Here is a 13,176-nt window from a genome sequence, read left to right on the forward strand (position 1 = left end):
ACCACGCCCACCAGTCCTTATGTGATTGTTTTATTTCCTGCCACACACACACTCTTTCTCTCTGCTCCAGTCACTTCAAGTTCTTTCCAGTATACTGAAGAATGCATTCCTCCCAAATACTCCTGGCTCATGCCCTCATTTTCACGAAGGTTCTGTTCAAATATCACCTCTGAAATGTCTTCTCTGATCATCTTACCCTTTCTCCCCTTAATTTGTCTTCTTAGCACCCTGTTGCTACCTAACATCTTGCTTGATATACTAATGTAAGCTCCAGGAGTTCACATCATTTACCCCTCTCTCCCTAGCATCTGCAACAATGCCTGACATATAGTAGGTATTCAATAAATACATGAAATAACCTTCCTTCCCCCTCCTGCACATGAGTGGGACACAGAACCACAGGGTTCATGGTAAAGACCAGTCAAGGTTCTGATGCAGCCATAAACACCAGCTGTGAGAGGATTTGGCTCCACAGGCAAGATCCAGTGAAACTCATCCTGAAATGGAGACAAAGCTTTCTTTTTAAAGGACTACGCTTTGTGAGTTGCCATTATTAGCCTACAGTTCGAAAAGCACAATTATGGAAGAGAAAAAAAAAAAGGCAAAACTTGAAAATTATATTTACATAATTGAGTGGAAAGGGTAATTTAACTAAAAGGTTAATCTGACTAAATAATCTAACTAAATGGCAGATTTCAATATTGTTCCCAATTATTTGCTCTCCTGTAAGGACTGCTTTACCCACTGTTATATGATTTGGAGTGCCTCCCTGTATATATTTTCAGGTTTCTTTTCCTTCTTTCTTCACATGAATGTTTTCATATCATCATCGCAAAACTTATAAACATGAATTTTCTTTGGCCAGTAAAATGAGTGGAAGTGACAATAAGACATCTTTGGGTGGAGGCTCTAAGAATGCTATTTCCACCCATGTGCTTACTTTTTCCACCCGTTTGCTTACTCTTTCCTTCTACCAGGAGGATGGCATGTCTCAGATCAAGTCTTGTCCTTCTGCCTGGGTTTTAGAACAGGTCACATGGAATCAGAGGTTTGGCCAAACGCCAAGTGTTGACATGTAATGTGAGCAGGAAGTTAACAAGAGTTAGGTTTGTTTGTTACTATAGACTGACCTAGCAAAGCTGACTACTGCAGTGACTAGTCCATGAAAGGCAAGCCTCTGAAATAGAAGTGGTATGGCACCCCTCCCCCATGCATTTAGCCCCACTTCAAGTAACTTTCAATTACTTGAAGTGGGGCTAAATGCATGGGGCAGTTTGGGGCTTCCCTGGTGACTCAGAGGTTAAAGCATTTGCCTCTAATGCGGGAGACCTGGGTTTGATCCCTGGGTCAGGAAGATCCCCTGGAGAAGGAAATGACAACCCACTCCAGTATGCTTGCCTGGAGAATCCCTTGGACAAAGAAGCCTGGTGGGCTACAGTCCACAGGGTCGCAAAGAGTCAGACATGACTGAGTGACTTGACTTTCACTTTCACTGTCATTAAGTTTAACGTACAGAAGAGAACAAATCTGAGGCTGTTAGGTAAAATATTTGAGTAAGGAACAGAGTACACTTCCTGTTTTCAGGGTTTAGTGAGAGTGAAAGTGATTGATAAAGTGACACAGTAACTTTAATTAATGTATTACAAGCCTAATTAGTGTTATCTTTAAATTTCCAGCCAGAGTAACTCATAAAGCCTGTTGCACTGAATCATCATTTGCAAATTAATGCCAGCAGCAATTTTCTTGCTATCAAAAGTTTTCTTTAGGAAATAGTTTCCTTGATATACTTATTTTTTTAATGTATTTTATAGGCCAGCAGAGAAAACTTAAGCTGAAGACATCAAGTTGTAACAAAAAAGGTAAAGATTTCATTCCTGGGAGCCTGGAGTTGGTTAAAGCAGTGGGAGGTAGGAATCAGAGAAGACAGACACCATAGCTGGTGTGTATGATTTTAAAGGAAGGGTTTAAGCCTTTAGCTTGAAATATCCTTCCTTAGCACCCCCATGTCTGCTTGTTAGAAGCTTCCTCATGTCTCATTGTGCATCTCAAATGCCTGTTTCTCACTCAAACTTCCCCTAATGCCATCAGCTGGAATTAATTTTGCCATTCCTCACATTTTCATATCCTATTGTGCCTCCACTGGAGGTGCACTAAATATACCCACCTTTCAGCCAGATGACAAAGGCTAATTCAAATTTTCAGCCAAAGCCAAAGTTGCTCACAAATGTCACTATCAAAAAATAAATTTCTAGGATACACAAACCTAAAAACTGATGCCAAAATCTAACTTACTGTTTTAATATTATTTAAAGTATTAGTACTTAAATAGTAAAGCTTAACATAGCATAGGAATAATAATTTCCAAGCTCTGTGAGCTGTAAGACTCGTACAGTCACTGGAGAGAGTCATATTTCAGCTGAGGTGAGTAGATGAACAAGAGCCATGTCCTAAATGTAACTAAGCAAGAATTAAATTCTTGTTTTAAATTATATGTTCTAGGTACACCAAAGATTTCCACAAAGAATAGAGTTATGATATAATCTCTTCTTATCCTTCCTTGTATCATTACTTAAAGTTTTAGAAACATTTACTGAATAAAAAAGATATACTTGTTATTCCTAAGGTATCTAGCTAATGCAGTCCTTATTTGTAGTACCTGTCAACCTATTTCCCTACTTAACTGCTTGAAAGTTCTTAATAATTTTTGAGTTGATTTCTTTTTAATTGATGTTTAACACAAAATAAAGGAATTACTACAGATTTTACTTAGCCAATCAGCAATATAATTTAATATTGCAACAATATTACAATTAATAGAACTGCAACAAATAACAGAGATTTTTCACAAGATTAAATCTAGAATACCTGCCTATATCTAAAAATGAACATTCATAAAATAATAGCAAATCTAAATGACATACTTTGTTCTTATCAGTGATACTGTTGACTGATTAGATATATGAATAGCATTTAAAAACATATAAACACAAATCATGACAAAGTTCAAGGATGACGGAAATAATAGTGAAGTAGGCATTCCAAAAGCTGAGGCCCAAAGCCCAGGACAAATAGCAGATTCTTGGCCAACTATCAGGACTCCTTGTCTAGTCACTTAAGCTAGAGTTAACTTTTAGGCAGGCACATTCTACTTCTTGCTCACAGTTAAGATTTGAGTCAATACTAAAGTCTTTATCCACACAGATGGTAATTAAGTCACATTTTTTCCATTCTATCTTTTGTAGTTGGTTTTTAGATTAAGAGTAGAAAACTGTACTGTTGTTTCTATTCAATTTTATCTGTTTAGATACAGGCATAGACTTTGGCCTGTCCAGATAGTTTTGAACCTGTCAAAGTATTCCTTGTCTATCCTGGAGCCCATGAGCTAAAGATTCAATCTAAATGTGAGACTTTCTCAAATGTCTCAATGAGATCTAAACACTGTATGTTCTTTGGACAGTACTCTCATGATTTCCTACCATTTATGTTACATGAACCTATGCTGCCTCTTTGGAGAAGGCAATGGCACCCCACTCCAGTACTCTTTCCTGGAAAATCCCATGGACCGAGGAGCCTGGTAGGCTGCAGTCCATGGGGTCGCAAAGAGTCAGACACGACTGAGCGACTTCATTTTAACTTTCACTTTCATGCATTGGAGAAGGAAATCGCAACCCACTCCAGTGTTCTTGCCTGGAGAATCCCAGGGACGGGGGAGCCTGGTGGGCTGCTGTCTGTGGGGTCGCACAGAGTCGGTCATGACTGAAGTGACTTAGCAGCAGCAGTAGCAGCATGCTGCCTCTTAGAGATCACTGCTTCACTTCTAAGTGCTTACAAACCACCAAAGCGGATAATACACTTTTCTAAACTGTTGCTCAGGACCAGTAAGTTCAGTAGTCTACAGTTTGGAGCTCTCCCATCTCTGCCCAGCTTCTACCTCTACCACCAAACCTTTTGAGTCATGCACTGATTCTCCTACAGCATCTCATTTCTTAGGTTGGTTGGGCCCAAAGTGTAGCCCATCTCACTAAAGCACACATACACCTAGTTCCTGTGAAGGCCCTGAGATATGTGGGACACTTGCAGGATGCTGTGGGCATCTGATTGTGTTCCCTGACTGGTAGGACTGAGAAGTTAGTTGGAAGCAGGGCAGAGAGGGTGTGGAGCACCACTTCCTACAGCCCCAGAGAAAGGTTGTATGATCAAACCAAGAGAAGGTGGTCCATAACAAAATCAAGCATAACATACAACTGACCCAAAATCAAGGAGTCACTCCTGAGGCCAGACTGCCAAATCCAAAGGAGAGCACCCAGCAAGCAGGGCAAATGCAAGCAGGGTGAAACGTTAGGGGATTCACAAAAAGCTAAGTGAGAGGGTGGGTCAGGAGTAACTCCTGAGTCAGCTCTATCTTATTCATATTTGATTCACGGAGTGATGGGGGACGGCCTATCTGACAGAAAGGGGATGGACGATGAAAACACAAAAACCAGTAAGAGTCAGTCCTTCTTAAATTCCTAACACTGTCAGCATAAAATGGAGAACTTTGCTGTTGTTAATATTCATGGATACTTATTTAGATTAGAATTTTTCTAATATCTAAGTGTCTTCTATATGCCAGGGACTGCTCTAAATATTTACACATGCATCCTCATGATAGCCCTAATGGGAAGCTGGGTTGTGATTCTTATTTTAGAAGTGAAGAAACTGAGGCTGGGTAATTTGCAGAAACTCACACAACTAACAGAAGTCAGATTCTGATCCCAAAGTGCACACCTGTAATGCCTATTCATTACAGCCTCATAGACTGAAAGAGAATTCTTCAAATAATTACTATACCTCCTTGACCATGAAAAGGTGTGAGACAGCAAATACCAAAACTCGACACAGGCCTTCCGTGCTTCTTCTTGGGCTTTGTCATCAGTCCAAGTGACAAAGAGTTTGAGTACAGTTCAACAGGGCAGCAGAAAGAATAGGTTTTCCTGTTTTTCCAGGACAAGCCTTTACAATGTAACTTTATTATTTTTAGTGTTCTCTGTTTTGAATTCCAGCATACTTTACAAAGAAAGCAATTCCAAAGTTTATATAAAAAAATCAAGGTAAAACACTTAACCTCTTTGAGTTACCTGTGTTCTTGTTCCCATTTATTGGAACAAACGTGAACTGTTTAGCTGAATGTTGTGTGTGTGTGTGTTTTCCTTTTGATAATAGCGTCTTTTTTCTCCTCTGGCTACTTCTGGTTGTCTGTCTACTTCTTATCTTCTTCATAATAGGGACACTCTAAGGTCCTTTCTAGCAAATGTACTTTTCTAACATGAGAACACGGTGCCAACCATTTATTTTAAAAAGATCAGATGTCTTAAAATTATCCAGATTAAATCAGTCCTTGCTTTCATTTTTAAAAAGAAAAGTTTATTAATTCCTAGTGTTCTGTACATTTTCACTTGGGAATTTCATTCCAGACACAAATGAATACATTATTATCTTTTAAAAGCAGAAGGATATTGATTAATTAAAACAGTATACATTTACCTTAGCGTCAGATCAGGCTGGCAAATTCCAAAGAGTCAAACACTGCATCTATTTATGCCACCTGGGATCCTTATTAATTATCATGGGAAAAGTTCTTCACGCTTCATACATTTTGCTTTTTCACACATTTCCCACAAAATGTTCAATTTCACATTTAAAAGGCAAATTAGTCTTCAATTCCCTAATGAATATAATCAATATCTACCTTTGATTGGAAAGTTTCAAAGTGAAAAACGAAACTATGTGCATTTTCCAATAACCACTTAGCCAAATAAATATTGCCATTATAAGTTTAAACAGCTTACAAAGTATTATTTCCTTTGTTCTTTTCAAAATAATACAGAGACACATAAAGTCACATATTACAAGCATCTGAACTGGGAAAGTATTACACACTGGTGGCATGCAAGTATTTTACATTTTTTAATGCAATGAAAAATGCTCTTATTTTCTTTAAATAGATGAAACAGAATTAAGATAAAGTTTTAATTAAAATATAAATATTATTCCATGAATATAATGGGGTTTTTTAAAAAGCAAAGTGGCAGAGATGAGAATTTTAGTTCCAAAGAATTTCTTTCTTAACTAAAGATTGTCACTGGCAAAATTTGGTACTAAAATAAAATGTCCTTTAAAAGTATACCTTCTATCCATCTCACCATATGGCCAGTTCTTATCTATCCACATTTAGATTATCCATGGGAAAGTGTTAATCCTGGACAAGCTTCTCTCAGTCGCACAGTGTACTGTGCGATTGGCTTTTATGTGCTCAGATTCTCTCCATCTTTAAATTAAAATCTATGAAAAACATGCCATGTTTACTGTGCTCAGTTTCTTTACATGTCCTTCTCTCTTTCTCTACTATTGAGGAGAAAATATATTTTAAAATGTCCTTTTTGAAAAGGCTGCTCCTCTAGAACTATTCTGAAGACAGTAAAAACCACTGAAGAAGAAATAGCTCTGTGGAATGTTCAGACTCCTTCCTCTGAACAAAGCCTACGGAGGAGAGAAGGAGCCACATAGAGCACCCACGTTCACAGGTGATGGAAACATTTGGAATCACAGGATTGTAACATTTGGGAGCTGGAAGGGACCTTAGACAGCATCTAATCCACTCACTCATTTTATAAAGCAAATGAAGATTCGATGAAAGACCTGACCAAAGTCAGACATAGTGAAAAAAAGTGAGAGTGTTAGTTGCTCAATTATCTCACTCTTTGTGACCCCATGGACTATAGCCCGCCAGGCTCCTCTGTCCATGGAATTCTCCAGGCAAGAATAATGGAATGGCAGCCATTCCCTTCTCAGGGGACCTCCCTGACCCAGGGATCAAACCCAGGTCTCCTGCTTTGCAGGCAGGTTCTTTACCGCCTGAGCCACTAGGGAATCCACACAGAGCTGACATCGAAATCAGTATTATTTTCCAAAAGTATCACTTGGTGGCAAATGGAGCATGATTCTTACGGGGCTGGAGGACATTTCAATTCAAGCAACATTTATTAAGCACCTATTATGTACAAGGCACCTTACTAGATGCTACTGAAGATGCAAAGATTCATGAGACAGTCCCTGCCTCCCAGTGCTTATGAAAGTCCCTTGAGGCTATATTTCAATATCTTAGCAGAAAATAATACTGATCAGGGCTAAGGTTGCTGGTGATAACAAAGCAGCTGATGCCTGGGATAGCTGACCTCACAAGTGATACTTTCTCCCCTTTGCTATTAGGGTTCAAGCCTGTTACACAGCTGCTGGGGCCCTAACGACAGTCCTCTTTCCTAGGCCTCCAATCACACCTCAAGCCTTAGCCGAACCCACCCCCTGGGTAGTGACAGAGCTGACTGGAGAGCAGCGGTGCTCCAGACCCTCCCCTCAATTCTTAATTACTGTTTGTTTCCCCCTTGTGTCCAGCCTTAGGCTCTCTGCAAGGGTCCTCACCACATTCCAGGGTGCTGTCAAAATGGCCCAGGAAAATGCTCCCCCCACCCTGCCCCACACACTTCACTGGTATGTCTAACACCCACAGCACCTACCTACCACTTCTCCTACTTCTATGTTGAAAGTAAAATAACTCCAGTCCCCGACATCATACTCATGCTTCAATTCCCCATATTCAAAAACACATGAAAGATGTAATTGTTGCTTAGAAGAAAAGAAAACAGATTCAAGAGGCAGTGGAAAACAGTAGTGAATAGATAATAAAAAATGATCTCCCACTTTTGTATAGCCCTTTCCAGTATAGTGTTTTCATCCCAATAGCTGATTATATTCTCACCACAACTCTGTGAGGTAGTTAGTGAAGATTATTCCCCTTATAGTATAACTGAAGAACCTTAGGTTTGAGAGACTGAGTGACTTGCCCCATAGTCTCCCAGCTAAGAAAGTATGGAGCCAAGTGTCCAAGTGTCTTGACTCCAAATCCAGTGCTCTTCCCCCTATATAGTCTATAATTGTCAGGCAATTGAATGAATTGCCCATGATCATATACCTGCTAAGTGTTGGTGATGGGATTAGGAGTCAGTCTCCAAATCTGTTGGTATGGTGCCCTTCCACCACACCAACTAGCAGAGCCAATGTGCTCAGAATGACTACCATGGAAGATGTCAGAGAAAAGTCTAGTCTCCTTCACCCTCCTCCAAGTCAACGATGCACCACAGAACTGGGATAACCTCTGATATGTGTACAACCTTCCTAGCACAGGCAGGTTATAAATTCAAACTTTGCCACTCCTCCTTCATCCATCTTCTGAATGTTTAATCATAGCTGTTATGGGCAGAGGAGAAAGAGGCAAGCTGAGCAGAGCTTGCTTCTACCCTTAGGCAAATGAAAAACATTGATTTGCATCTGCCTTCTCCACAGCACCTAGCCCCTCCACACTACTAAACTCCTGAACCACAAAATAAAATTTGATCTGGCCTAGAGTTGGGAGCAAGAACAGTGACTACATCCTTGAAGTTCTGGGTACTTTTCTCTCTCCAGCTTGTTACCAGGGGGCTGATCATGTGATTTTCATCCAGAGGGCATGCCTGATGCTCCCAAGCATTCTCACACCTTTCCTTTGCATGTGTCTGCCATCCTTGAGGATGGCACAGTGAGTGGCAGGGATGTTCTAAATTAGGAGCAATAAGGGGAAACTGTTACTGTTACTGGAAGGCAAAGCTAAAATTTTTCTTAGTTCCCTGTTCATTACAATGAATATAGCTATCATTGCTTCATTAGTGGAAGAGAAGAAGGAAGCTACAGAACCATGATTTCAAGCCCAACTCCAAAAACAGTTCTCCTGGGGATAGGTAACACAGCACAGAACCCAGTGTTCACAGCTCCCTGCTCCCTGCTAGTTTTTGCATATGCAATCAATACTTAAGCTAAAAAATGGTATCTACTTTCCAAAAGGGCACTCTACCCCAAAACCCAGAAGCACAGGTCAAATTATAATAATCTCACACTTCCTGTCTCCTTCACAGTGCCTAGAAGAGGGCTAAGTACATCATGACCACAAAAAAGGAAAATATCCTCAAACTCTTGGAACTTTTAAAGGGCTATCTTACACTTAAAGCATGTTGATACTTAAATCGGTTTCAGGTTTGACTGAAATGTTCTCATGGCAGTTATTCAGAACACACTGGTTTCCTTAATGCTGGTGCCCTGCCAGGGGCCACATTTCTGTCTGGAAGGGAAGCAGCCGTTCTTTTGATTTGATGTGCCAGGCTTCCCTTATGGAAATTGTTTTGAGGAGTATAGGCATTGGGATGTTTTGTGAGTTTTTAAATGGAGATGGGCTTGTATTGTAAGATGAAATGCACGCTTTAAGATGGGTGAGTTGCACAAGCCCCTTCAGGTTAGCAATTCTCTACCTAACCTAGGCCTGTATCAACTCTGAGAGAGGGGATGGAAGAGAGACTGGGAGACAGCATCTCCCTTCAATCAGGAGTCCAGCTTTGGCCAAATACCTCCTTTATAGTATTTGGCAATCTTTAATGTACAAAATATTTATATACAATATATCCTACACAAATGGAAGGAAGGGGCCTAAGCATATTGATGGAGATGAAAGCACTTTCACTCATTTACTTTAGGCATATGGAGAGATTTGGTGCTGGAACAATGAAATGATTTCCAGGCTTCCCTAAGAGTTATCTTCCATAGTGCTGTGAAATTTGGTGGTTGGTGACCTAAGCTGCAATTTCTAGGGAGTGATTTCATATTCAACCTGGGCCTAAAACAGCTCTACAAAGAATAAGGGAAATGGGGCTGGGGAGAGAGTATCTCCCTTCAATCAGTGGTCCAGATGCAGCCAAATACCCAGGTAGATATTTGGCAATAAACACACACTCACATGACATTTATTTATGTTATGCCCTACTAAGATGAAAGGCAGGAATTTAATTGCGCTGATGAGGATAAAGCAGCTTTCACTACACACTTCTGATGGATGGGGAGATGTGCTGGACTAATGACATGATCTCTCTAGACTTCCAGAATATCTCCTAAAAGTTATCTTCCACATATGCTGGGATGGGTGTTGGTGACAGGAGCCTGTAAGTCCAGGTGAATGATTTTACACTTAGGGTGGGCCTGTACAAGTCTAACAGGGGAAAGGAGGTGGTCTGGGGAAAGATGACCTCCCTTCAATCAATTGTCCAGATGCTGCCAAATATCTTGACATAATATTTGACAAAATGCATATGTATAAAGATATTGTATATACATTATGCTCCACCATGATGGATAGTAAGAGATTAACCATGCTCAGGATCATGAAGGAACTTCTACTTACAAACACTGTGGAAATGGGGAAATGAAGTCCTAGGTTAATTAAATGATATATAAGCCCTCTAAATTTAAGTTTATCTTCTAATAGTTACGTGAATACTCGTGGAAATGCCACCTTTAAAGCTACTTCAAAAACACAGGTAATGATAAGTTGATTAATAATATTTGATTTAATAGATTCTATATACATTTGACCTAACTATTTTATAAGCTAAAAACAGTGCTAAATTTTGACAATATCCCATTATTTTGCTTTAATACTATCAACAACTGCAGCACAGTCACTATCAAGTCCTGACCTTTTTCCTTCTTCCTGCCAGGGTTTGCCAAGAACTGCTTTAGCCCCAGGTCCACAGTATCTTGGGGCTGCAGGAAATACTCTGTGTAGGATCCAAGATTTCTTAGGGGAGAAGGCAAGAAAGAGTAAATGAGACCAGAAAGGAAAAAGCCTTACTTAGTGGGGCATGTCAGGGTCTCTGCACTTGAATATATTTGCAACAAATCTGAAGGGAAAGGAGAAAGACAACTAAGAAACAGAAGTGTTCTTCCCTTTGGCAACATGGTAACCAAAACATGTATACAAAAAAAAAAGAAGAAAAACTGTATACATTTTACCCAGCGCTATGCTGATGGTAGAGGCATGAACCAGCAACCTGGGGATAGGTGAGATAGAGGAAAGTCTTAATTTATAACATTTATCAATTTCCATGCCATGATCAATTTCAAACTACCAACAAGAAGTACAGAACTTCTTAGTTGGGAAGAACTAGCAAGTTGGGGAGAGATGTATAATACCATACCATGATATAGCATTTCTGCCAAAAACAATTTGTGCCAAAAACACAATAGGTGCAAATAATCTCAAGAGTATGAAAACGGCAAAATGTATTTTTGAGTATTACTTTTGTTTTTTTGATATAATTATTTAGTCATAAGTGCATGCCGTTAACTTTTAATAATGGTTGTGCTTAGCAACCAGTTTGCAAGATTCTTGATAATTTAATAATGGTGAAACCTGTATGAGTTGGCTCCAACATACCACACCTAAATGAGTAAAAGGGAAAGAAAAAAAATCAAATAGTAGTTACTACTTTTTTTTTTAATAGATAGGGAAATCTAGCAGAAAACTAATGAATCTTTGTGATTTCCAAAATTCAATATGCTCTGCTCATTATTCCCTCAAAAAGTATAATAAAATATTCTTAGATCTTAAAGGATTTTATTTTGTTTTCTTCTTCTTTTTTCTTTTTCTTTTTTCAAAAGATTTTAGAGCTAGAGATGTGGGCACTTACAAGTAAATATCTAATTTTATTGGGTTGGTCAAAAAGTTCGTTCAAAGGTCAAAAAAGTTGGTTGAAAAGATATTACAGAAAACCCAACAGACTTTTGTGGCTAATGAAAGGACTTTCTCTCCAGTTTCTGTGTATTTTATAAACTAACTAGAATAATGTATGAAATGCTTTCCCATTTATTTGTTTTATTGCTATCAAGCAACTCAGGAACACTCAATTACTTAGTGAATTTATCTGCCTGAATCAGCAACTCCTTTAGCTTCAGGTGTCATCAACAAAGGACATCACCTTTACAAGGCTCAGAATTACAGAGAAGAAAGAGAATGAACTGGAATGCAAGGAGGGGGAAGAGGAGGGAGAGGAGCCTAAGGCAATGTCAGAGGGCCATTAATTCTAGCCTTAGGCACTGACAGTTATCAAAGAGCTGGTGCCAGAGGCTGCAGTCACAAATGTCCTTAGCTTAACATGACACTGTTGGCTGCTGGATGAAAAGATTCAAGCATCTATCAGGCAGTCATCTTAGTTGTACTTTCACAGGCTTTGTCCTTGAGATGACAAACTCCGGATAAATAATAATTCATATTTTTTCCTGATGTTTGCAAATGTCTGGATGGATCATGCCATGTGGACAAAATCTACATAATTATCTTGAACGTTCATATCTCATCCTGTGATCTTGTTGCCCTAAAGACAAAGCAATAAATGCTTCTAAAATCTGCCAAAATAATGTAATCCTGATTACAGATAACCTAAAATCTGCCAAAATAATGTAATCCTGATTACAGATAACCTAAAATCTGCCAAAATAATGTAATCCTGTAACAGATAACCTTGAAGTGCAATTATTACTGTTTTATTTAGGAATGTACTATATGAAAAGCTTTCCTCTTACTAAAATTTAAAAATTTCCCATCATGGCTGGAAAACTTTAAAACAGTTTTGTAAAATGTTATCCATAGAGTGATGTTAAAGATCAAATGTATGTGAAATAATCAGTAAAAGTAGCTAATTCATTTTGCTACGCATGAGTCTGGCTTAAAGCTATATTTGTGGGTGAATAAATATTTCATACTTATTTGCTAAAGCTGTGTTTATGTATCATAATGCTGTCTTCTTTTTATGAGGATGACACCACTGATCTTCAACCAGCAGCGCATTTGCATTTAGTGACTTTTCTGGAACTAAGGGAGAACTTGTGCTAAGCTGGTCACATTTTCTCACTCAGTGAAAGATTGGCAATACTAACTTCTTATGTGGTCAGCAGAACACTTCTGATGTATTTAGCCTAACTCAAAGCTATGCATGTAAACAGAGATAGGCCTCTATCTTAATCACAGTTACAAACACATTTATATATTAAGTTCCTTTCAATGGTTAAAAAAAAAGTTTACATAAGAAAGCAAGATAACCCAATATGAAAATGGTTAAGTCATTTTTGATTGCTGTCACCGACTAAGATCTGCATAAATCCATTGGTGCAAGTCGCCAGAGGTGTCCAGGGACAAATAAAGCAGTTGCATACGTTAAAAAAATCCAAGACAAATATGTAGCACTAAAAAAGAATAACAGTTAAATTATTAGTTGCTTGGTT

General features: G+C 38.9%; 1 protein-coding gene across 1 annotated transcript in view; it reads right to left on the minus strand.

Moving 5' to 3' along the window:
• Positions 1 to 11,516: 11,516 nt before the first annotated feature.
• The window catches only part of TMOD2 (tropomodulin 2), a 58,500-nt gene continuing 56,840 nt past the window's right edge, over positions 11,517 to 13,176 (minus strand). The window contains exon 11 of the mRNA XM_069596513.1: positions 11,517 to 13,137. Within this exon, the coding sequence (XP_069452614.1) occupies positions 13,038 to 13,137 (100 nt within the window). The 3' untranslated portion in view covers positions 11,517 to 13,037. The remainder of the gene's footprint in view (positions 13,138 to 13,176) is intronic.

The sequence above is a fragment of the Ovis canadensis genome, chromosome 7 (assembly GCF_042477335.2).
Source record: "Ovis canadensis isolate MfBH-ARS-UI-01 breed Bighorn chromosome 7, ARS-UI_OviCan_v2, whole genome shotgun sequence".
In the NCBI taxonomy this organism is placed as follows: Eukaryota; Metazoa; Chordata; class Mammalia; order Artiodactyla; family Bovidae; genus Ovis; species Ovis canadensis.